This window comes from Triticum urartu, chromosome 3 (genome assembly GCF_003073215.2).
Source record: "Triticum urartu cultivar G1812 chromosome 3, Tu2.1, whole genome shotgun sequence".
NCBI classification, from domain to species: domain Eukaryota; kingdom Viridiplantae; phylum Streptophyta; class Magnoliopsida; order Poales; family Poaceae; genus Triticum; species Triticum urartu.
In genome coordinates, this window is record NC_053024.1 from 642,850,984 (window position 1) to 642,875,807 (window position 24,824).

The 24,824-nt window shown below is 43.9% G+C and overlaps 2 protein-coding genes across 2 annotated transcripts; one reads left to right on the forward strand and one right to left on the reverse strand.

Annotated features, from left to right (window-relative positions):
• The first annotated feature begins 11,401 nt into the window (after positions 1–11,401).
• On the forward strand, positions 11,402–14,574 carry LOC125545626 (putative F-box/LRR-repeat protein 23). The gene is made up of 2 exons (XM_048709637.1): positions 11,402–11,882; positions 13,455–14,574. Exons 1-2 carry the CDS (start codon positions 11,491–11,493, stop codon positions 14,113–14,115), a joined length of 1,053 nt encoding a protein of 350 aa, XP_048565594.1. The 5' UTR covers positions 11,402–11,490; the 3' UTR covers positions 14,116–14,574.
• An 817-nt stretch (positions 14,575–15,391) lies between these two features.
• Positions 15,392–16,034, reverse strand: LOC125548945 (tryptophan decarboxylase 2-like). The gene is made up of 3 exons (XM_048712459.1): positions 15,915–16,034; positions 15,633–15,770; positions 15,392–15,538 (listed from the first exon to the last, which is right to left on the reverse strand). Exons 1-3 carry the CDS (start codon positions 16,020–16,022, stop codon positions 15,416–15,418), a joined length of 369 nt encoding a protein of 122 aa, XP_048568416.1. The 5' UTR covers positions 16,023–16,034; the 3' UTR covers positions 15,392–15,415.
• Between the last annotated feature and the right edge of the window lie 8,790 nt (positions 16,035–24,824).

The window sequence follows — 24,824 nt, forward strand, 5'->3', positions numbered from 1 at the left end:
TACATACTGATGTATGCAGTCCGATGAATGTTGAGGCTCGCGTCGGGTATCGTTATTTTCTTACCTTCACGGATGATTTGAGCAGATATGGGTATATCTACTTAATGAAACATAAGTCTGAAACATTTGAAAAGTTCAAATAATTTTGAGTGAAGTGGAAAATCATTGTAACAAGAAAATAAAGTTTCTACGATCTGATCGCGGAGGTGAATATTTGAGTTACGAGTTTGGTCTTCATTTGAAACAATGTGGAATAGTTTCGCAACTCACGCCACCTGGAACACCACAACATAATGGTGTGTCCGAACATCATAACCGTACTTTATTAGATATAGTGCCATCTATGATGTCTCTTACCGATTTACCACTATCGTTTTGGGGTTATGCATTAGAGACAGCTGCATTCACGTTAAATAGGGCACCGTCTAAATCCGTTGAGACGACACCGTATGAACCGTGGTTTAGCAAGAAACATAAGCTGTCTTTTCTTAAAGTTTGAGGTTGCGATGCTTATGTGAAAAAGCTTCAGCCTGATAAACTCGAACCCAAATCGGAGAAATGCGTCTTCATAGGATACCCAAAAAGAAACTGTTGGGTACACCTTCTATCACAGATCCAAAGGTAAGATCTTTGTTGCTAAGAATGGATCCTTTCTAGAGAAGGAGTTTCTCTTGAAAGACGTGAGTGGGAGGAATGTAGAACCTGATGATGTAATTGTACCTTCTCCCGAATTGGAAAGTAGTTCATCACAGAAATCAGTTCCAGTGATTCCTACACCAATTAGTGAGGAAGCTAATGATGATGATCATGAAACTTCAGATCAAGTTACTACCGAACCTCGTAGGTCAACCAGAGTATGATCCACAACAGAGTGGTACGGTAATCCTGTTCTGGAAGTCATGTTACTAGACCATGACGAACCTACGAACTATGAGGAAGCGATGATGAGCCCAGATTCCGCAAAATGGCTTGAGTCCATGAAATCTGAGATAGAATCCATGTATGAGAACAAAGTGTGGACTTTGGTGGACTTGCCCGATGATCGGCAAGCCATTGAGAATAAATGGATCTTCAAGAGGAAGACGGACGCTGATAGTAGTCTTACTATCTACAAAGCTCGACTTATCGAAAAGGATTTTTGACAAGTTCAAGGTGTTGATTACGATGATATTTTCTCACTCGTATCGATGCTTAAAGTCTGTCGAAATCATGTTAGCAATTGCCACATTTTATGAAATCTGACAAATGGATGTCAAAACTGCATTCCTTAATGGATTTATTAAAAAAGAGTTGTATAAGATACAACCAGGAGGTTTTGTCAATCCTAAAGATGCTAACAAAATGTGCAAGCTCTAGCGATCCATCTATGGACCTGTGCAAGCATCTCGGAGTTGGAATATACGTTTTGATGAGTTGATCAAAGCATGTAGTTTTATACAGACTTGCGGTGAAGGCTGTATTTACAAGAAAGTGAGTGGGAGCACTACAACATTTTTTGAGAAGTATATGTGAATGACATATTATTGATCAGAAATGATGTAGAATTTTCTGGAAAGCATAAAGGAGTGTTTGAAAGGAGTTTTTCAAATATAGACCTAGGTGAAGCTGCTTACATATTGGGCACCAAGATCTATAGAGATAGATCAAGATGCTTGATAAGATTTTTCAATGAGTACATACCTTGACAAGATTTTGAAGTAGTTCAAAATGGAATAGTCAAAGAAGGAGTTCTTTCCTGTATGGCAAGGTGTAAAGTTGAGTAAGACTCAAAACACGACCACAAAAAAAGAGAATGAAAGTTATTCCCTATGCCTCAGCCATAGGTTCTATAAAGTATGCTATGCTGTGTACCAAACCTATTGTGTACCTTGCCATGAGTTTGGCAAGGGGGTACGATATTGATCCAAGAGTGGTGTTGGGGAACGTAGTAATTTCAAAAAAATTCCTACGCACACGCAAGATCATGGTGATGCATAGCAACGAGAGGGGAGAATGTGATCTATGTACCCTCGTAGACCTACAGCGGAACCGTTATGACAACGCGGTTGATGTAGTCGTACGTCTGCACGGCCCGACCGATCAAGCACCGAAACTACGGCACCTCCGAGTTTTAGCACACGTTCAGCTCGATGACGATCCCCGGACTCCGATCCAGCAAAGTGTTGGGGAAGAGTTCCGTCAGCACGACAGCGTGGTGACGATCTTGATGTTCTACCGTCGCAGGGCTTCGCCTAAGCACCGCTACAATATTATCGAGGAGTATGGTGGAAGGGGGCACCGCACACGGCTAAGAAAACGATCACATGGATCAACTTGTGTGTCTAGGGGTGCCCCCTGCCCCCGTATATAAAGGAGCAAGGGGAGGAGCCGGCCGGCCCTAGGGCGCGCCAAGGAGGAGGAGTCCTCCTCCTAGTAGGAGTAGGACTCCCCTCTTTCCTACTCCTACTAGGAGGGGGAAAGGAAGGGGGAGAGGGAGAAGGAAAGGGGGGCGCCGCCCCCCTCTCCTAATCCAATTCGGACCAGAGGGGAGGGGGCGCGCGGCCCACCCTGGCCGCCCCTCTCTCTCTCCACTAGGGCCCATAAGGCCCATTACTTCTCCCGGGGGAGTTCCGGTAACCCTCTGTCACTCCGATTTTCTCCGAAATCATCCGGAACACTTTCGGTGTCCAAATATAGCCGTCCGATATATCATTCTTTATGTCTCGACCAATTCGAGACTCCTCGTCATGTCCGTGATCATATCCAGGACTCCGAACTAACTTCGGTACATCAAAACTCATAAACTCATAATATAACTGTCATCGAAACCTTAAGCGTGCGGACCCTACGGGTTCGAGAACAATGTAGACATGACCGAGACATGTCTCCGGTCAATAACCAATAGCGGAACCTGGATGCTCATATTGGCTCCCACATATTCTACGAAGATCTTTATCGGTCAAACCGCATAACAACATACATTTGTTCCCTTTGTCATCGGTATGTTACTTGCCCGAGATTCGATCGTCGGTATCTCAATACCTAGTTCAATCTCGTTACCGGCAAGTCTTCTTCACTCATTTCGTAATACATCATCTCGCAAATAACTCATTAGTTGCAATGCTTGCAAGGCTTTATGTGATGTGCATTACCGAGAGGGCCCAGAGATACCTCTCCGACAATCGGAGTGACAAATCCTAATCTCGAAATACGCCAACCCAACATTTACCTTTGGAGACACCTGTAGAGCTCCTTTATAATCACCCAGTTACGTTGTGACGTTTGGTAGCACACAAAGTGTTCCTCCGGCAAACGGGAGTTGCATAATCTCATAGTCATAGGAACATGTATAAGTCATGAAGAAAGCAATAGCAACATACTAAACGATCGGGTGCTAAGCTAATGGAATGGGTCATGTCAATCACATCATTCTCCTAATAATGTGATCCCGTTAATCAAATGACAACACATGTCTATGGTTAGGAAACATAACCATCTTTGATTAACGAGCTAGTCAAGTAGAGGCAAAGTAGTGACGTTTAGTTTGTCTATGTATTCACACAAGTATTATGTTTCCGGATAATACAATTCTAGCATGAATAATAAACATTTATCATGATATAAGGAAATAAAATAATAACATTATTATTGCCTCTAGGGCATATTTCCTTCAGTCTCCCACTTGCACTAGAGTCAATAATCTAGATTACACAGTAATGATTCTAACACCCATGGAGCTTTGGTGTTGATCATGTTTTGCTCGTGGAAGAGGCTTAGTCAACGGGTCTGCAACATTCAGATCCGTATGTATCTTGCAAATCTCTATGTCTCCCACCTGGACTAGATCCTGGATGGAATTGATGCGTTTCTTGATGTGCTTCGTTCTCTTGTGAAATCTGGATTTCTTTGCCAAGGCAATTGCACCAGTATTGTCACAAAAGATTTTCATTGGACCCGATGCACTAGGTATGACACCTAGATCGGATATGAACTCCTTCATCCAGACTCCTTCGTTTGCTGCTTCCGAAGCAGCTATGTACTCCGCTTCACATGTAGATCCTGCCACAATGCTTTGTTTAGAACTACACCAACTGACAGCTCCACCGTTTAATGTAAACACGTATCCGGTTTGCAATTTAGAATCGTCCGGATCAGTGTCAAAGCTTGCATCAACGTAACCATTTACGATGAGCTCTTTGTCACCTCCATATATGAGAAACATATCCTTAGTCCTTTTCAGGTATTTCAGGATGTTCTTGACCGCTGTCCAGTGATCCACTCCTGGATTACTTTGGTACCTCCCTGCTAGACTTATAGCAAGACACACATCAGGTCTGGTACACAGCATTGCATACATGATAGAGCCTATGGCTGAAGCATAGGGAACATCTTTCATTTTCTCTCTATCTTCTGCATTGGTCGGGCATTGAGTCTTACTCAATTTCACACCTTGTAACACAGGCAAGAATCCTTTCTTTGCTTGATCCATTTTGAACTTCTTCAAAATTTGGTCAAGGTATGTGCTTTGTGAAAGTCCAATTAAGCGTCTTGATCTATCTCTATAGATCTTAATGCCCAATATGTAAGCAGCTTCACCGAGGTCTTTCATTGAAAAACTCTTATTCAAGTATCCCTTTATGCTATCCAGAAATTCTATATCATTTCCGATTAGTAATATGTCATCTACATATAATATCAGAAATGCTACAGAGCTCCTACTCACTTTCTTGTAAATACAGGCTTCTCCAAAAGTCTGTACAAAACCAAATGCTTTGATCACACTATCAAAGAATTTATTCCAACTCCGAGAGGCTTGCACCAGTCCATAAATGGATCGCTGGAGCTTGCACAATTTGTTAGCTCCCTTTGGATCGACAAAACCTTCCGGCCGCATCATATACAGCTCTTCTTCCAGAAATCCATTCAAGAATGCAGTTTTGACATCCATCTGCCATATTTCATAATCATAAAATGCGGCAATTGCTAACATGATTCGGACAGACTTAAGCATCGCTACGGGTGATAAGGTCTCATCGTAGTCAATCCCTTGAACTTGTCGAAAACCTTTTGCGACAAATCGAGCTTTGTAGACAGTAACATTACCGTCAGCGTCAGTCTTCTTCTTGAAGATCCATTTATTCTCAATTGCTTGCCGATCTTTGGGCAAGTCAACCAAAGTCCACCATTTGTTCTCATACATGGATCCCATCTCAGATTTCATGGCTTCAAGCCATTTTGCGGAATCTGGGCTCACCATCGCTTCTCCATAGTTCGTAGGTTCATCATGATCTAGTAGCATGACTTCCAGAACAGGATTACCGTACCACTCTAGTGCGGATCTTACTCTGGTTGATCTACGAGGTTCAGTAGTATCTTGTTCTGAAGTTTCATGATCATCATCATTAGCTTCCTCACTAATTGGTGTAGGTGTCACAGAAATCGGTTTCTGTGATGTACTACTTTCCAATAAGGGAGCAGGTACAATTACCTCATCAAGTTCTAATTTCCTCCCACTCACTTCTTTCGAGAGAAACTCCTTCTCTAGAAAGTTTCCGAATTTAGCAACAGAAGTCTTGCCTTCGGATCTGTGATAGAAGGTGTATCCAATAGTTTCCTTTGGATATCCTATGAAGACACATTTCTCCGATTTGGGTTCGAGCTTATCAGGTTGAAGCTTTTTCACATAAGCATCGCAGCCCCAAACTTTCAGAAACGACAACTTTGGTTTCTTGCTAAACCACAGTTCATAAGGCGTCGTCTCAATGGATTTTGATGGTGCCCTATTTAACGTGAATGCGGTTGTCTCTAGAGCATAACCCCAAAACAATAGCGGTAAATCAGTAAGAGACATCATAGTACCGAAACTACGTCTTCACGGCCCGACCGATCAAGCACCGAAACTACGACACCTCCGAGTTTTAGCACACGTTCAGCTCGATGACGATCCCCAGACTCTGATCCAGCAAAGTGTCGGGGAAGAGTTCCGTCAGCACGACAACGTGGTGACGATCTTGATGTTCTACCGTCGCAGGGCTTCGCCTAAGCACCGCTACAATATTATCGAGGAGTATGGTGGAAGGGGGCACCGCACACGGCTAAGAAAACGATCAAGTGGATCAACTTGTGTGTCTAGGGGTGCCCCCTGCCCCCGTATATAAAGGAGCAAGGGGAGGAGGCCGGACGGCCCTAGGGCGCGCCAAGGAGGAGGAGTCCTCCTCCTAGTAGGAGTAGGACTCCCCTCTTTCCTACTCCTACTAGGAGGGGGAAAGGAAGGGGGAGAGGGAGAAGGAAAGGGGGGCACCGCCCCCCTCTCCTAGTCCAATTCGGACCAGAGGGGAGGGGACGCGCGGCCCACCCTGGCCGCCCCTCTCTCTCTCCACTAGGGCCCATAAGGCCCATTACTTCTCCCGGGGGAGTTCCGGTAACCCTCCGGCACTCCGGTTTTCTCCGAAATCATCCGGAACACTTCCGGTGTCCGAATATAGCCGTCCAATATATCATTCTTTATGTCTCGACCAATTCGAGACTCCTCGTCATGTCCGTGATCATATCCGGGACTCCGAACTAACTTCAGTACATCAAAAATCATAAACTCATAATATAACTGTCATCGAAACCTTAAGCGTGCGGACCCTACGGGTTCGAGAACAATGTAGACATGACCGAGACATGTCTCCGGTCAATAACCAATAGCGGAACCTGGATGCTCATATTGGCTCCCACATATTCTATGAAGATCTTTATCGGTCAAACCGCATAACAACATACGTTTGTTCCCTTTGTCATCGGTATGCTACTTGCCCGAGATTCGATCGTCGGTATCTCAATACCTAGTTCAATCTCGTTACCGGCAAGTCTCTTTACTCGTTTCGTAATACATCATCTCGCAACTAACTCATTAGTTGCAATGCTTGCAAGGCTTTATGTGATGTGCATTACCGAGAGGGCCTAGAGATACCTCTCCGACAATCGGAGTGACAAATCCTAATCTCGAAATACGCCAACCCAACATTTACCTTTGGAGACACCTGTAGAGCTCCTTTATAATCACCCAGTTATGTTGTGACGTTTGGTAGCACACAAAGTGTTCCTCCAGCAAACGGGAGTTGCATAATCTCATAGTCATAGGAACATGTATAAGTCATGAAGAAAGCAATAGCAACATACTAAACGATCTGGTGCTAAGCTAATGGAATGGGTCATGTCAATCACATCATTCTCCTAATAATGTGATCCCGTTAATCAAATGACAACACATGTCTATGGTTAGGAAACATAACCATCTTTGATTAACGAGCTAGTCAAGTAGAGGCATACTAGTGACGTTTAGTTTGGCTATGTATTCACACAAGTATTATGTTTTCGGATAATACAATTCTAGCATGAATAATACACATTTACCATGATATAAGGAAATAAAATAATAACATTATTATTGCCTCTAGGGCATATTTCCTTCAAGTGGATCACTGGACATCGGTCAAAATTATCCTTAGAAGACTAAGGAGATATTTCTCGGTTATGGAGGTGATAAAGAGTTTGTTGTAAAGAGTTGCGTCGATGCAATCTTTTACACCGGTCCGGATGACTCCGAGTCTCAATCTAGATACATATTGAAAGTGGGAGCAATTAGCTAGAGTAGCTCCATGCAGAGCATTGTAGACATAGAAAATTTGCAAAATACATAAGGCTCTGAATGTGACAAACCCATTGACTAAAGCTTCTCTCATAGGCAAAACATGATCACACCTTAGTACTCTTTGGGTGTTAATCACATAGCGATCTGAACTAGATTATTGACTCTAGTAAAACCCTTTTGGTATTAGTCACATGGCAATGTGAACTAATCACATAAAGATGTGAACTATTGGTGTTAAATCACATGACGATGTGAACTAGATTATTGACTCTAGTGCAAGTGGGAGACTGAACGAAATATGCCCTAGAGGCAATAATAAAGTTGTTATTTATATTTCCTTATATCATGATAAATGTTTATTATTCATGCTAGAATTGTATTAACCGGAAACTTGATACATGTGTGGATACATAGGCAAAACAAAGTGTCCCTAGTATGCCTCTACTTGACTAGCTCGTTAATCAAAGATGGTTAAGTTTTCCTAACCATATACATGTGTTTTTATTTGAGGAACGGGGTCACATCATTAGAGAATTATGTGATGGACAAGACCCATCCGTTAGCTTAGCATAATGATCGTTTAGTTTTTCTGCTATTGCTTTCTTCATGACTTATACATGTTCCTCAGACTATGAGATTATGCAACTCCTGAATACCGGAGGAACACCTTGTGTGCTATCAAACGTCACAACGTAATTGGGTGATTATAAAGATGCTCTACAGGTGTCTCCGATGGTGTTTGTTGAGTTGGCATAGATCGAGATTAGGATTTGTCACTCCGTGTATCGGAGAGGTATCTTTGGGCCCTCTCGGTAATGCACATCACTATGAGCCTTGCAAGCAATGTGACTAATGAGTTGGTTACAGTATGATGCATTACGGAACGAGTAAAGAGACTTGCCAATAACGAGATTGAACTAGGTATGATGATACCGACGATCGAATCTCGGGCAAGTAACATACCGATGACAAAGGGAATAACGTATATTGTTATGCGGTTTGACCGATAAAGATCTTCGTAGAATATGTAGGAGCCAATATGAGCATCCATGTTCCGCTATTGGTTATTGAACGGAGATGTGTCTCGGTCATGTCTACATAGTTCTCGAACCCATAGGGTCCGGACGCTTAATGTTCGATGACGATTTATATTATGAGTTATGTGATTTGATGACCGAAGTTTGTTCGGAGTGCCAGATGAGATCACGAACATGACGAGGAGTCTCAAAATGGTCGAGAGGTAAAGATCGATATATTGGAAGGCTGTATTCGGACATCGGAAAGGTTCCGAGTGATTCGGGTATTTTTTGGAGTACCGAAGAGTTACGGGAATTCGCCCGGGGAAGTTAATGGGCCTTATTGGGCTTTAGTGGAGATAGGGAAGAAGGGCCACGAGGTGGCGCGCGCCTCCCCCTGCCCAAACCGAATTGGACAAGGGGTGGGAGCACGGCCCCCCTTTCCTTCTCCCTCTCCCTCCTTTCCTTCTTTCCTACTCCGAAAAGGAAAGGGAATCCTACTAGGACTTGGGAGTCCTAGTAGGACTCCCTACACTTGGCGCGCCCCTAGGAGGGCCGCTGACCTCTCTCCCTCCCTCCTTTATATACGTGGATAGGGGGTACCCCAAAGGCACTCCAAGATTTGTCTTAGCCGTGTGCGGTGCCCCCCTCCACAGTTACACACCTCGGTCATATCGTCGTAGTGCTTAGGCGAAGCCCTGTGCCGGTAACTTCATCATCACCGTCGCCACGCCGTCGTGCTGATGGAACTCTCTCTCGTCCTCAATTGGATCAAGAGATCGATGGACGTCATCGAGATGAACGTGTGCTGAACGCGAAGGTGCCGTATGTTCGGTGCTTAGATCGGTTGGATCGCGAAGACGTTCGACTACATCAACCGCGTTACTAAATGCTTCCGCTTTCAGTCTACGAGGATACGTGGACACACTCTCCCCTCTCGTTGCTATGCATCTCCTAGATAGATCTTGCGTGATCGTAGAATTGTTTTTGAAATACTGCGTTCCCCAACACGTGCATCAACAATCCTATCCCGGTGTACTGTTCTCGTCCCCTTGACCGAACCCTTGAAGTTTAACTTGATCCACCTAGTGTACAACCGGACACTCTCCTGTGAAGTGTCAGGGTTTCGAATGAAAATCGTCGCCTTTCACACAACTCATTTATTAAAATCATTTCAACTTCAAACTTTTTATATGATTACTACACACCATCCAAAGCCCCATGCTCAAATTTGAGCACATTTTGAGTTGGTCTACTATTTTCAAGGCATTAACTTATTTTTCGATCACTAGAAAAAGCAGAACGCTCTTCGGTAGGAAATAGCGAGGAAACGAGCTTCAAAAGAGATGAAACTTGGCATTATGTCTTAATTGGACCATGTGGGGTGTGGTAAAAATTTGAGAGCGTTGCGGCAAAAAATTGATCCACCTCGTGTGCAATGCTCCACTTTCTTCTCCATTTCCTCTTGGATGCTCATCATCATCATCATGCACTCTTCATCCGACAAATTCGGTTAATCGACAAACTCTTTTTGAATACATTCATCAAACTCATTGTTCTGAAACTCCCGTCTGACGAATCCATTCTTTTACCTACAAAAGAATAAAATAACAGTCTGGACATTTTCTCGAACACATAGAGGGCAAGGTGTATGACTGGAGGAGTAGGACGTATTGCATATGCATCCGAGCCGATGACCGTGTCAGGGGCAGGGAGGATGACATGAGTGGTTTTGTGCCGGTGATGGCGGCCCTGTGGGGTCGGGAGGACGACAGAGCTAGTGGAGGAGAGGCACGGACGAGGCAGAAGAGAGGAAACGAAGAGGGTAGGCCGGACTAGGTTAGGAACAATTTGAAGGGCTTTTGGCATGATTCGTCTTGGCGGACGCGTTCGGCGTGCCAGGGCTTTCTCATTTTCATCCCAGATATGGGCTGGGTTTGAGAGGTGTAGGACAACCCAAACGTATCGGATCGGTTTAAAGGGGGACAATTGGGTCACATTTTCAAGATCGGTCACTGATCAAGCCGTCCGCCCCGAACGTATAGAGGTGATTTGAGGGGTCCGTCTACAGATGCTCTAAGGTAGGGAGAAAGAAACTCCATGTACTACTAGGCAAACTTCTTCTGAAAAAAACATACTTCCTCTATTCCATAATATAGTGTGTATACATATTTTGAGAAGTCACACTTTACAAACTTTGACTAAGTTTATAGAATAAACTATCTATCTACAATATACAAAATATATAAAATATAAAACTACGTCTTATGATGAATATACTTGTATATGTTTGGCATGCTAGATGTAAATATTTTTCACCAATAATTTGATTAAAGCTGACGAGGTCTGATTTTTAAAAAGATTATACTCCTTAACCAGTGATCTAAACGCTTTTATAGGGAGCAAGTGAGTATTAGGCCCCACGTGCGAACTAATCTGTGGTTGGATGGTTAGAGGGACAGTGGTATTCTAGCCCACCAGGGTTCAAGTTCTGTTGCTCGCATTATTCCTGGATTTATTTTAAGATTTTCAGTGATACGCTTTCAATGGGAAGAAACGAGTCGCCTACGATAACTTCGTAAATCTCAAGATGATATGTAGGCCCAGTCTCTCGAATGTGTTTATAGAAATAGAGTGTGTGAATATACGTTTATAAGAGTGAGTATATACGCATATATATGAGCGCTTACGTCTGTATTGTATTGCGTTTGGAGAAGGAAAAAATGCCCACGTTCAGTTGACCCGAGTCTTCTACACTCACCTGCTGCTGCCACCTTCGTCACCACCACCCGCAAACGGCGCATCATTCCCGCGCCTTCCTTCCCCAAACCCTAACCCGGACAGCCACACAGCGCGATGCCCTTATCCTCCTCTTCCCGCCGTCGCCGAGGCGGGCGCGGCGGACGACGCGGCCGCAATGCGCCGACGGCGCCGGCGGCCGCGGATGAGACGGAGACGAGGAACTGGGCGGAGCTGCCGCTGGACGCGATCTCGGCCATCCTCCACAAGCTCGACCACGTCGACATCCTGATGGGGGCGGGCCAGTTGTGCCGCTCCTGGCGCGGCGCCGCTCGCGACGAGCCCGAGCTGTGGCGCCGCATCAACATGCTAGGCCACGCCGACCTCGAGCACGAGCTCAACTTCCCCGGGATGGCGCAGGCCGCCGTCCGCCGCAGCGCGGGGAGGTGCGAGGCGTTCTGGTGCGAGTACGCCGCCGACCACGACTTCCTCCTCTACCTCGCCGACCAGTGAGATTTTGAATCCCCCAATCCCCTCTCCTCCCCTGATTTTAGGGGCTCTCGTTTTGATTTTATTTGTTCCGCATTGGCTGCACGTTCTGTTTTCGTCGCTATTCCCTGCAATGTATGTGTGCCTTTGGGTCACGAGTATTGTCTGCGGAAATTTTCGGTACAAATTTCTGTCCGTAGGAATCATGCAATTTTATTGTGAAATGGGAGTGAGGTTAGTGTAAACTAGCAACAGAATGCTTGCAATGTGCAACAACCTTCGTTAAGATAGCTTCCTAGTGTCTGTACTGAAGAGTGAAGATACGGTGTGCATAGATCTGATGCTGGTTGGTGATGATACAGCTGTACACGAGGTGCTCACATGGGGATTTTTTTATATATAAAAGAGAATTTCATCTCCGATTGCTACATTAGAAACCATAGGTTCTTCGGATTACAGCGAATTTAAGTAGCAAAAGGTAAAATGCAACAGTTCCATGCACATGAACCTATTCCTCTGTGCCAGCACCAATCCCGTATTGAATGGAATGCTGAGTTGCCATCGAACGAAATGTTGATGTTGTGTTGACAGCCTATGCATTGGTCTTATACAATTGGGAAGGCTTTTTTGGTTTGGTTCGAAACAGAACACAGTTGCCAGTTAACTTTTCAGGGCTTCTGGGCAGTTTCTAGGGAAGCAGTCAATTTGGCAATCATTTTAGTTCTGTTGATTCTTAAACAGAACGAACTTAGTTGAGTTCATACGCTAGAGTGCAGAATTTTTCCTAATATGCAACCTGCTGTTACAGGCGTCGACAAGTTCGCATCCCTGAAATGTTCACTGTCCCTTAAATCTAACAATTGATTCTGAAAGTTTCCAATCAGGATGATTCTGACACCGCCTCAAGTTTTATTCTGCTGAATTTCTCTTATCCCAACATTTAGCCACCCGCAGGTGATTGATGTACCCCGCAACACACACATGAACCCATTCCTCTGTGTCCACCTCTCATTTATAAGGAATGTTGAGTTTTACATCCAACCAAAACATTGATGTTGTGTCGTCAGCCTATGCATGGTCTGGCATTGAACTCAGCCGGGTTCTTCACATCTTCGTTTCTTAATGCGGTGTGGGAGGCTTCTTTGGATTGGTTTGAGAAAAAATTCATTTGGAAGTCAGCTTTTCAGGCTTCTGGCCATTTCCTGGTGTAACTGTCGAATTGGCAATAATTTGAGTTAAATGATATGGTTAAACAGAACAAACTCAGCTGAGTACATGTGCCAGAGTGCAGAATTTATCCTTATATGCAATCTGCAATTGCAGGCATCGACAAGTTAGCATCCCTGAAATTTTCTCTGTTAAACCTAGCAATTAATCATTAATTGAATTATACTAAATCCCTCTAAATTGTGTACCTATGATGCTATGCAATTATCTGAATTTATGAAATGTTCTATGCATGGACTGCGATTGGAGCCATGCAAGTCTTCCAAAACATTCACTCTAGCTGCCTATTTTATACAGCATGCTTATGCCTTTCCACACACACGGCATATTTATCGGTTATTGAGATCCAAGTGTTGTATTTGCAGGGCACCATCTCTTAAGAGCCTTCGCCTCATTTCTTGCTATGATGTTTTCGATGATGGACTCACTGAGGCGATAATGAAGTTCCCTTTGCTTGAGGAGCTCGAGCTTTCAGTGTGTCCAAATGTGGATGACAGTGGTGTCTTTGGGGTTATCGGTAAAGCATGCCCACAGCTGAAACGCTTCAGACTGTGTAAGGATGTGTTCTTTGATTATGAAGCCAGTGAGCAGGAAAAGGACGAGGAAGCCCTGGGGATTGCGACTATGCACGAGCTACGCTCTTTGCAGCTGTTTGGCAATAGCCTCACCAACAAAGGGCTGACAGCCATCCTGGACAATTGCCGACACCTGGAGTCCCTTGACATCCGCCACTGTTTCAACGTCACCATGGACGATGCCCTGCGTGCAAAGTGTGCCAGGATAAGCACACTGAGGCTTCCGAATGACTCAACCGATGACTACGACTTCATTGTGAAGAGCCCTATTTGGAGGAATTCAGAGTCCTTTCTGGGTGATTATGTGGGATCTGATTCTGACTACGAGCTTGGCTCGGATGATTACGACGACTACTGCGATCCTTCCCGCTACCTTGATGGTGTGTATGAGGACGAGCTTAATGATGAAGCGAGGATGCTTCTCAGGGGCATGCGTATGCTTATGAAGTGAGCTCCATCGCGATGTTGCGATCAAAGTGGCCGGATGTTCCTCATTTCTTTTGCCAAAGTATCTGCACTACGCTAGGCATGGTCTGTACTTTGCCGCTTCTGTCAGTGCCGTGGATCCGCTTCTGCGTTGACTTGCCCTAGAATATCGTAGGCTCCGTTTCGTGCTTTGTCCAGCCATCTTACTAGTTGCTAGTAAAACATGTGGTTTGTTGGGAGTCCTTTACCTTCTCAGTTTAGTTGAAGTCGCTGTGAAATATGCTCTGTAGTAAGCACTGGTTTGCTTAGTTGTAAAGAACTCAATATGTTGATCGGTGCCTGTGCCTGTGCCTGTGGTGCATACCGCCCACGTTGCAGTTTCAGGACCTCGTAACTCTGTCAGGTGATTTTGGTCATCGCTCCGGTGACGTTTGCTGCAGCTCTTGTCGCTGGAGGTTGGAGCTTCCCAGTTCTTCAATATTAATCAACTGTGAAATGAGACTTCCGGGGAATTAAAAGGGCACGCATGGCCCGTGTGCATCGACCAACTTTCACAGTTTTTCTTTGATTGACAGGGGTTAGCTGCATTTTTTTTTATATCTTTCTTCCCTGAATTTATTTGTCTCCCGTTTCGATCAGTTGAGATGGCATATACTCTTCATGGAGGGAGTAGAAGGTAAATCCTGAGTTCCATGTATAGGATTGAAGTTGTTACGCATACTATAAATCTGGAGGTTAGAATCACAGTTGATAAAGTTGTACTTGCGGAAAGTATTGGCTTCTTGGGTTGTTGATAAATGTTAATCGAGTTAGAGGCACCCCTGCAAACATGAACAAATGATTTTTTTATCAGATTAAATTTGTCTATAAGGTGCCCTTTTTATCAAGTTAATGTTCATTATAGTTAACGCCATATATACTAATGTGTGGTTCTGCTACAGTGGCTGTTGCTTTTGGCCTATTGACCCTTGCCATGTTACAAAGGTAAGCAGGGCATTACTGTTTGTGAATATTGAATCCTGAAATTACCTAGTTAAGATGTTTAATTAGATTAGTCTCCCACCCATTTGTCCTCTAATCTTGAATAAGATTTTCGTTTGGTACTGCACTGCCTGCATTTTAGTTCAGGACCATCTGTTACACCGATGAATCCTTACTTAAACCAAGTTTGCACATCGTGGTCAGCCCAAATTACTTCTCACAAGGACTGTTATTATGACTTCATGTGGACCTTTCAAAAATGTTTGTATGAGCAACTGTAAAAGCTAATCAAGATAATAGGCCTAAATGGTGGAGCTTAATCAATAAGCATCTGCATTTATAATCTACAAACTTCCTAAGATCTTGCTGGCCTCATCTTGCAAAAGCTTCCAAGCAGCATCCACATGTTTCTCCTCGGTCAGTGGTGCTCCAACGGCAAATCTCAAGACAAATTTTCCGGAAAGAACCTGTTGAAGAAAAAAGTACCACACAGGAAATCAGTGGATATTTATGCTTCATGAATACATATGGAGATCATTGAAGGATCTGCTAATAACCAACCGTATGTGATATGAAGATCTTTCCACTTGAGTTACAGGTATCCATTAGGCTGTAGTTAAGGTTACGGCCATTGTCATCCTCCGAAGTTGGGGGCAGAAGGCGGAAACACACAAGGGAAAAGTTCCTTGGAGTTACTACCTAAATTAGTGAAGTAAATAAGATCTCTATAAAATAGAGATTTCCAATGGAAGAAGAAAACATGATGTTCTTTTGAACTACAGAAACAGAGAGTTCCATAGTATCATTAAATAGATGTACTAACTGGTTTATTTTCTCTGTTACCTCAAATCTTGAATCAGATAATACAAGTTGTTCAAACTGTTTAGCCAACTGCATGTGCTTTCTGATATAGCTCTGCAGGTTTTCCACGCCATAAAGCCTCAATACCATCCATAGCTTGAGTGATCTAAAATAAAAGCTCCACTTGGTAAGAGAAATCAATTCAATTGCCATACAAGGAACCGCTGCCTATAGTCTGAACAACAATGTGACGAGTCATACTGTCATAGTGACTGCACTTGGTAAGCTAGACGTTAACACATTGATATATGATGTTGAGCAACATTAAATTGTAAGATTCTTTTTTTGTAATAGACATATGTGTATGAACTATATATTGATCCTCCAATTGCAAGCAAAGTAAATATAGCATAAAGGCTACAATTTCTCTAATAGGAACAATGATATTGAATAATGGGCAGGCCCACCTAACACAAACTGCTCAGATCTATTTTGATGGCACACTGTGAAGCCATCCAATACCACATGGGATACAAGCAAACTTTGGTTCCTTGGTGTTTTTTAAAATCATTTGACCACGCATTATTACCACTTGTGATTTATATAGCAATACCGAAGCTTATTGATAACACTTAATGTTAGGTAAATATTAGTTCTACAAAGAAGAAACTAGATGTAATTTATTGAAGTATTAATCTAATGTTGCATTCCTTGTCAAAATATCATGTACTAAACTGTATGTAAGAGATAAATAGTACACTTCACAAACGGTAATGAAATTGCCAAGAGGATTTCACCTAAAACGACGGCCAAGTGGAATTTGCCAATCCTTGAAATCAACAACGGAGTTTTCTTGGGAAGCCTGAAAATGTAAAACAGTTATAGCATCACAAAATGTTTACAAAAAACTCACAAACACTTTACAGGTATTTTTTTTATTAATTAGATTGCAGGCATCCATTGTTCTTTCAATATAAATGTTTTTTGTTTTCTCAAAATTTTATACTTCAGTTTGTCCAATCAGATTAAAATTGAGGGAATATTTATGTATCACATTACTACAAATAATGTAATTATTGAGAATTTCAACCAAGTTCTTCAACAATTACTCGGAAGATATTTCCCACAATGGTACGACCTGCGCCCGGGGGGCAGTAATTGGTCAGGTTTAACTCTTTTTCTCTTGCTTCATTTTAAAAAGTTGGAAAGTACCAACTCTTAATAACATACAATTGTATATAAAATAAAAAGAGCTCAAACTAGCACATTCCCACTAGAAAAGGGCTCCAAAGCTTCGGTATTGGATGGCTTCACAGTGTGCCATGTGGTATTGGATGGCTTCACAGTGTGCCATGTGGTATCACAATGTACCACTTTTAATAGGATTTGTAGTCCCAACGATAACCAGATGGTTAACACTAGAATTTGGAAAATGGGGAATTAGATAAGATAGCATTCATTCGCAATCCAGAAAACTCGACCTTTTCAAAAGGTAGATTAATCCACTACCATGAGAAACACGAGCGACCAGCGAGACACCTAAAAGAACATTGATCACCCTTTCTTTTCCTTCCTTCTCAGTTTTTTTTGTTTCCTGCATAATGCCTATTTTTTTTTCTTTTTTTTTTTTTTTTTAACATCAGTACAGACACAAGCGCTCATACATACGCGCATACACTCACCCCATGAATGCACACACGCACACCTTATCCCTATGAGCACCTCCGAAAGATTGAGTCGGCATATCCTGAAATAAATTCAGAAATAATGCGAGCATCAGGACTTGAACCTTGGTGGGCTGAGGATACCAGTGTCCCTCTAACCATCCAACCACAGGTTGATTCGCTTCTTTTTTTTGTTCTTGTTGGACAACGAGTGAATATTGAACCTGTGAACATTTTTTTGAACTCAAGAGCATTTATTTTTGGACCACACAAATATATTTTTGACGACATAAACTTTTTCTTCAACCTTCATGAATATTTTCCCGAAAATTTATGAACTTTTTTCGTTGGTGAACTCTTTTTCTCGAAACATTCAAGGGTAAAAAATATTCGCAGGTAAGAAAATGTTCATGGGTAAAAAAATCATGAATTTGTCAAAAGATCTGGACTATGTGAATATTTTTTTAAACCCGTGAACATTTTTTAACTCAAGAGAATTTATTTTTGACATTGTGAACATTTTTTGGGATATCGAGACCAACCTTTCACCTTTTTGAATATTTTCTTGAAATTTTATGAACCTTTTTAATAGGGAACACTCTATTGGGTTACGTGCAGGAAATTAAAAATTTATATCTTACTCAACACACAGGATCTACTATGAAGGTAAAAGCGACTATAGATCTGAATCGTTAGCGACACGTAGCGTGAAACGTATGTCAATGACGATGTCGGTGATCTCTGATGAAGAGTCCCACGGCTAAGCTTAGCGGTGGGACCGTTGCCGATTCCCCGTATCACGCCTTCTGGATCCAGCAGAGTAAGGGTCTCATGTGTTACCCCTCTAAGAGCTCGCACACGTACGTCCATCAAAGTCCTGCAGCGCTTCATCCAAATATTCGGTTTCTATCATTCGGTTTATTAAAATATTCGGTTCACAGAATCGGAAACCGAAAATGAGTACAAAAAAAAGCTAACCGAAAAATTGGTTAACCGATTATTTCGGTGCGGTTTCCGGTTTATACCGAAGGCCCCGTTGATTGAGCAAATGCGCTCTATCTCCAGGCGAGCAGCGGCACGCACTTATATAGCTGAGCCTGTCTACCTTTCCTGATTGACCAAGCGAGGTGGGACTAAAGGAAGTGTGTTCCAATCGATTAAGTCACACGCGCTAGCTTCAGGCAGGTGGTCATTCCACAATCCACGAAAGCCATCTCATTTGGGCTAGTGGGCTATCTAGCTAGGTCCAGTAGACAGTAGCGTAGCTAGTTGGGCTGGGTACGGGAAAACAACCGGACGTGGTTCGCGTACAGAGACTGCGAGAAATTCCACGCTAGCTTAGTACTCCTGCATACTAGTTCGGTACTAGTTCGGCTAACCGAGAAAACAACCGAACAGACCGAACTTTGTTCGGTTATTGGAACTAAAAACCGAAATTGTCTGTATCAATTTAAAAAACCGAAAATTCGGTTTATTCGGTCTCGGTTTTGGTTCGGTGTTCGGTTCGTCGGTTTTTCTGCCCATCCCTACAAGGGAGTGTGTGTGAGAGAGAGATTAGAGCAAGATCTAATCAGGAGATGACACGTCAAAACCCTGATTAGAAGAAGCTCTAATTCAATTAGAGGGGCTCTAATTTTAGGGTCTAATTAGAGGCTCTAATTAAAGAGAGAATAGGCACGGAGAAAATTGTGTGTTCTCTCAAGGAGGGATTGGGGAGTATATATAGTGGGAGGAGGAGGCGGAATTGCGTTCATGGCCAAGTTGGTTGGGGAGGCCATGGGTAGGCCGCATTGCCCCCCTCTCCTATTCGGATTGGACTCTCCCAATTGGGAGAGTCTTTTCCCTTTAATTTTTGGCTTTTATTTCTTTTGCCAAAAAGTCTTTATAGATGACTCAACCAGTAGTGCCACAACTCCTGGAATTCAAATCACTTATCTTTTAGCGTTTCAGTGTTTATTGATGTTTTTCTTGTGCAATTCATTGTATCTTTTCCATATGAGCATAATTCCAACTTATGTCCTAAGAGAGGCAACGAGTGCCAATGATCACAATAAATCCCTAAGGAAAATATGGTGAATGTAGTAATATTACTCCATCACTCATTATTCTCCTTTGTTTTTGCTAGTCCTTTTAGGCCATTGTAATTCTTGTATCATGTTGCACATAAGAGCAACTAACCTAGTATTCCTATGATTAAATTAATATACCCAAGAACCACACTGACTAGCCATTTTAACATCAATAACTTGTGTAAATCTTACACCCGAGCTGGTTTTACTAGACTCTACCTTTATGCCATATACTTTCAATAGTCCCTATTTCGGTTTCTTTTCTCTTAGAGAACAAAACATTCAACATCAAGAATGACACGAGTTGTACTTGGATGCTTTATCAGTGTGTCAATCATGACACTCTTGTCTTCTTAAGTTGAACCCTTTACTCACCATTAACTTATGATAAGATTTTGTCGGTGCCCCATCCCCGGGGGTACCTCGGAAGATAAGGAGACATTTGAGCAGAGAGGGACACTAGTCCAGCTTAGCCGGGGAAGGCAAGGCTTGGCGGAAGGATCATCCCGAGAACCCCTTCACAAGACCGTCTGTCACCTTGGTATGGCACCTGGGTGAGCGCGTGGCACCCCCCACACAAGCTAGTGCCTGGGCTCTACTGGGCGGGTTAATCTTCGACAAGACCGGCCAGCTCAACACGTGGCCTGGCAGGGGCGACCTGTCCCCGGCTCGGCGTCCCACGTTCGCCAACACATAGCCCCGGTGGCACGAAACCAGACATGTGTAAAACATGCATGGAGACAACTGTGGCAACCCCTTGGATATAAAAGGAGGGCCAAGTCTATAAGAGAAGAGTTGGTGGCTGTTGTGATAGAGTAGAGGAGAACATCGTAGGAAAATAGCAGGAGCATTTAGGAGAAAGGTAGGAGAGTGCTAGTAGGCCTCCCGGGAAGTGATGATAACCCACAAGTATAGGGGATTGCAATAGTTTTCGAGGGTAGAGTATTCAACCCAAATTTATAGATTCAGCACAAGGGGAGCCAAAGAATATTTGAAGGTATTAGCAGCTGAGTTGTCAATTCAACCACACCCGGAGATTAATTAGCAGCAACGTGATCAATAGAAAAGTAATATGATAGTTTTGATAATAGTAGCAGCAACAATGGTAACAGTAACAGTGATAGCAGTATTTTTGTAGCAAGTGCAACAGTAACGATAGCAGTAGTAACTTAGCAAGAACAATATAAGATAAATTCATAGGCATTGGATCGGTAATTTGTTGGATGATATTCATCATGTGTCAGTCATAACCTAGGGCGATACGGCACTAGCTCCAGTTCATAAATATAATGTAGGCATGTATTCTGTAAATAGTCATACGTGCTTATGGAAAGAACTTGCATGACATCTTTTGTCCTACCCTCCCGTGGCAGCAGGGTCCAATTGGAAACTAAGGGATATTAAGGCCTCCTTTTAATATAGAACCGAAACAAAGCATTGACACACGGTGAATACATGAACTCCTCAGACTACGGTCATCACCAGGAGTTGTCCCGACTATTGTCACTCCAGGGTTGCCGGCTCATAACACGTAGTAGGTGACTATAACTTGCAGGATCGAATCTAGAACATGGATATAATGGTGATAACATAAACGGTTCAGATCTGAAACCATGGCACCTGAGCCCAAAGTGACAAGCATTAAGCATGGCAAAGTCATATCAACATCAATCTCAGAACATAGCGGATACTAGGGATCAAGCCCTAACAAAACTAACTAGATTACATGATGAATCTCATCCAACTCCTCACCAACCAGTGAGCCTATGAAGGAATTACTCACTCCCACTGGGGAGCATCATGGAATTGGCAATGGAGAAGGGTTGGTGATGACGAAGAACGAAGATCCCCCTCTCCGGAGCCCCAAACGGACTCTAGATCTGGCCTCCCGATGAAGAATAGGAGTTGACGGCGGCTCTGTCTCATGGATCGTGATAATTCTTTCTCCTTGATTTTTTGGAAATATGAGATTTTATAGCATCGGTTTCAGGGTCTATGGGGCCACCAGGTGGGGACAACCCACCTGGGCGCGCCAGGAGGGGGGCACCTTCGTGGGTTGTGCCAACCCAGGTGCCCCCTCCGGTGGATCTTGGCTCCAGAAATTCTCTTTATTGATATAAAAAAATCCTCGCAAAGTTTCGTTCTATTCCGAGAACTTTTATTTCTGCACAGAAACAACACCATGGTAGTTCCGCTGAAAACAACGTCAGTCCGGGGTTAGTTTCATTCAAATCATGCAAATTAGAGTCCAAAACAAGAGGAAAAGTGTTAGGAAAAGTAGATACTGTTGGGGAACGTAGCAGAATTTTAAAATTTTCTACGCATCACCAAGATCAATCTATGGAGTCATCTAGCAACGAGGGAGAGAGGAGTGCATCTACATACCCTTGTAGATCGCGCGTGGAAGCGTTCAAGAGAACGGGGTTGATGGAGTCGTACTCGTCGTGATCCAAATCACCGATGACCAAGTGCCGAACGGACAGCACCTCCCCGTTCCACACACGTACGGTTGGGAAGACGTCTCCTCCTTCTTGATCCAGCAAGGGGGAAGGTGAGGTTGATGAAGATCCAGCAGCATGACGGCGTGGTGGTGGATGCAGCAGGATCCCGGCAGCGCTTCGCCAAGCGCAAGCGGGGAGGAGAGGTGTTACGGAGGGAGAGGGAGGCGCCTAGAGCAAGGGTGCGGCTGCCCTCCCTCCCCCCTATTTATATAGGGGCCTTGGGGGGGGGGGCGCCGGCCCTAGGAGATGCAATCTCCAAGGGGGCGGCGGCCAAGGGGTGGCTTCCCCCCCAAGCCAAGTGGGGGGCGCCCCCACCCCTAGGGTTTTCCAACCCTAGGTGCAGGGGAGGCCCAAGGGGGGGCGCACTAGCCCACTAGGGGCTGGTTTCCCTCCCACTTCAGCCCATGGGGCCCTCCGGGATAGGTGGCCCCACCCGGTGGACCCCCGGGACCCTTCCGGTGGTCCCGGTACAATACCGGCGACCCCGGAAACTTTCCCGATGGCCGAAACTGGACTTTCCATATATAAATCTTTACCTCCGGACCATTCCGGAACTCCTCGTGACGTCCGGGATCTCATTCGGGACTCCGAACAACTTTCAGGTTACTGCATACTAATATCTCTACAACCCTAGCGTCACCGAACCTTAAGTGTGTAGACCCTACGGGTTCGGGAGACATGCAGACATGACCGAGATGCCTCTCCGGTCAATAACCAACAGCGGGATCTGGATACCCATGTTGGCTCCCACATGCTCCACGATGATCTCATCAGATGAACCACGATGTCGAGGATTCAAGCAATTCGTATACAATTCCCTTTGTCAATCGGTACGTTACTTGCCCGAGACTCGATCGTCGGTATCCCAATACCTCGTTCAATCTCGTTACCGGCAAGTCACTTTACTCGTGCCGTAATGCATGATCCCGTGATCAACCACTTGGTCACATTGAGCTCATTATGATGATGCATTACCGAGTGGGCCCAGAGATACCCCTCCGTCATACGGAGTGACAAATCCCAGTCTCGATTCGTGCCAACCCAAAAGACACTTTCGGAGATACCTGTAGTGTACCTTTATAGTCACCCATTTACGTTGTGACGTTTGGCACACCCAAAGTACTCCTACGGTATCCGGGAGTTGCACAATCTCATAGTCTAAGGAAATGATACTTGACATTCGGAAAAGCTACAGCAAACGAACTACACGATCTTTGAGCTATGCTTAGGATTGGGTCTTGTCCATCACATCATTCTCCTAATGATGTGATCCCGTTATCAATGACATCCAATGTCCATAGTCAGGAAACCATGACTATCTTTTGATCAACGATCTAGTCAACTAGAGGCTCACTAGGGACATGTTGTGGTCTATGTATTCACACATGTATTACGATTTCCGGATAACACAATTATAGCATGAACAATAGACAATTATCATGAACAAAGAAATATAATAATAACCATTTTATTATTGCCTATAGGGCATATTTCCAACAGTATCCCACTTGCACTAGAGTCAATATTCTAGTTACATTGTGATGAATCGAACACCCATGCAGTTCTGGTGTTGATCATGTTTTGCTCTAGGGAGAGGTTTAGTCAACGGATCTGCCACATTCAGGTCCGTATGTACTTTACAAATCTCTATGTCTCCATTTTGAACACTTTCACGAATGGAGTTGAAGCGACGCTTGATATGCCTGGTCTTCCCGTGAAACCTGGGCTCCTTGGCAAGGGCAATAGCTCCAGTGTTGTCACAGAAGAGAGTCATCGGGCCCGATGCATTGGGTATGACTCCTAGGTCGGTAATGAACTCCTTCACCCAGACTGCTTCTTGTGCTGCCTCCGAGGCTGCCATGTACTCCGCTTCACATGTAGATCCCGCCACAATGCTTTGCTTGCAACTACACCAGCTTACTGCCCCACCATTCAAAATATACATGTATCCGGTTTGTGACTTAGAGTCATCCAGATCTGTGTCGAAGCTAGCATCGACGTAACCCTTTACGACGAGCTCTTCGTCACCTCCATAAACGAGAAACATATCCTTAGTCCTTTTCAGGTACTTCAGGATATTCTTGACCGCTGTCCAGTGTTCCATGCCGGGATTACTTTGGTACCTTCCTACCAAACTTACGGCAAGGTTTACATCAGGTCTGGTACACAGCATAGCATACATGATAGACCCTATGGCCGAGGCATAGGGGACGACACTCATCTTTTCTCTATCTTCTGCCGTGGTCGGGCATTGAGCCGTGCTCAATCTCGTACCTTGCAATACAGGCAAGAACCCCTTCTTTGACTGATCCATTTTGAACTTCTTCAATATCTTGTCAAGGTACGTACTCTATGAAAGACCAATGAGGCGTCTCGATCTATCTCTATAGATCTTGATGCCCACTATATAAGCAGCTTCTCCAAGATCCTTCATTGAAAAACACTTGTTCAAGTAGGCCTTTATGCTTTCCATGAATTCTATATCATTTCCCATCAACAGTATGTCATCCACATACAATATGAGAAATGCTACAGAGCTCCCACTCACTTTCTTGTAAATGCAGGCTTCTCCATAAGTCTGCGTAAACCCAAACGCTTTGATCATCTCATCAAAACAAATGTTCCAACTCCGAGATGCTTGCACCAGCCCATAAATCGAGCGTTGGAGCTTGCACACCTTGTCAGCATTCTTAGGATAGACAAAACCTTCCGGCTGCA

What these genes read in the sequence shown, in the direction of transcription:
- LOC125545626 (XM_048709637.1), top strand. Translation starts at nt 11,491, where the DNA reads ATGCCCTTATCCTCCTCTTCCCGCCGTCGCCGAGGCGGGCGCGGCGGA. An exon ending in CTCCTCTACCTCGCCGACCA is followed by an intron (nt 11,883 to 13,454) that starts GTGAGATTTTGA and finishes TTGTATTTGCAG; the next exon opens with GGCACCATCTCTTAAGAGCC.
- LOC125548945 (XM_048712459.1), bottom strand. Translation starts at nt 16,022, where the DNA reads ATGGTATTGAGGCTTTATGGCGTGGAAAACCTGCAGAGCTATATCAGA. An exon ending in TATCTGATTCAAGATTTGAG is followed by an intron (nt 15,771 to 15,914) that starts GTAACAGAGAAA and finishes TCACTAATTTAG; the next exon opens with GTAGTAACTCCAAGGAACTT. An exon ending in AGATCTTCATATCACATACG is followed by an intron (nt 15,539 to 15,632) that starts GTTGGTTATTAG and finishes TTTCTTCAACAG; the next exon opens with GTTCTTTCCGGAAAATTTGT.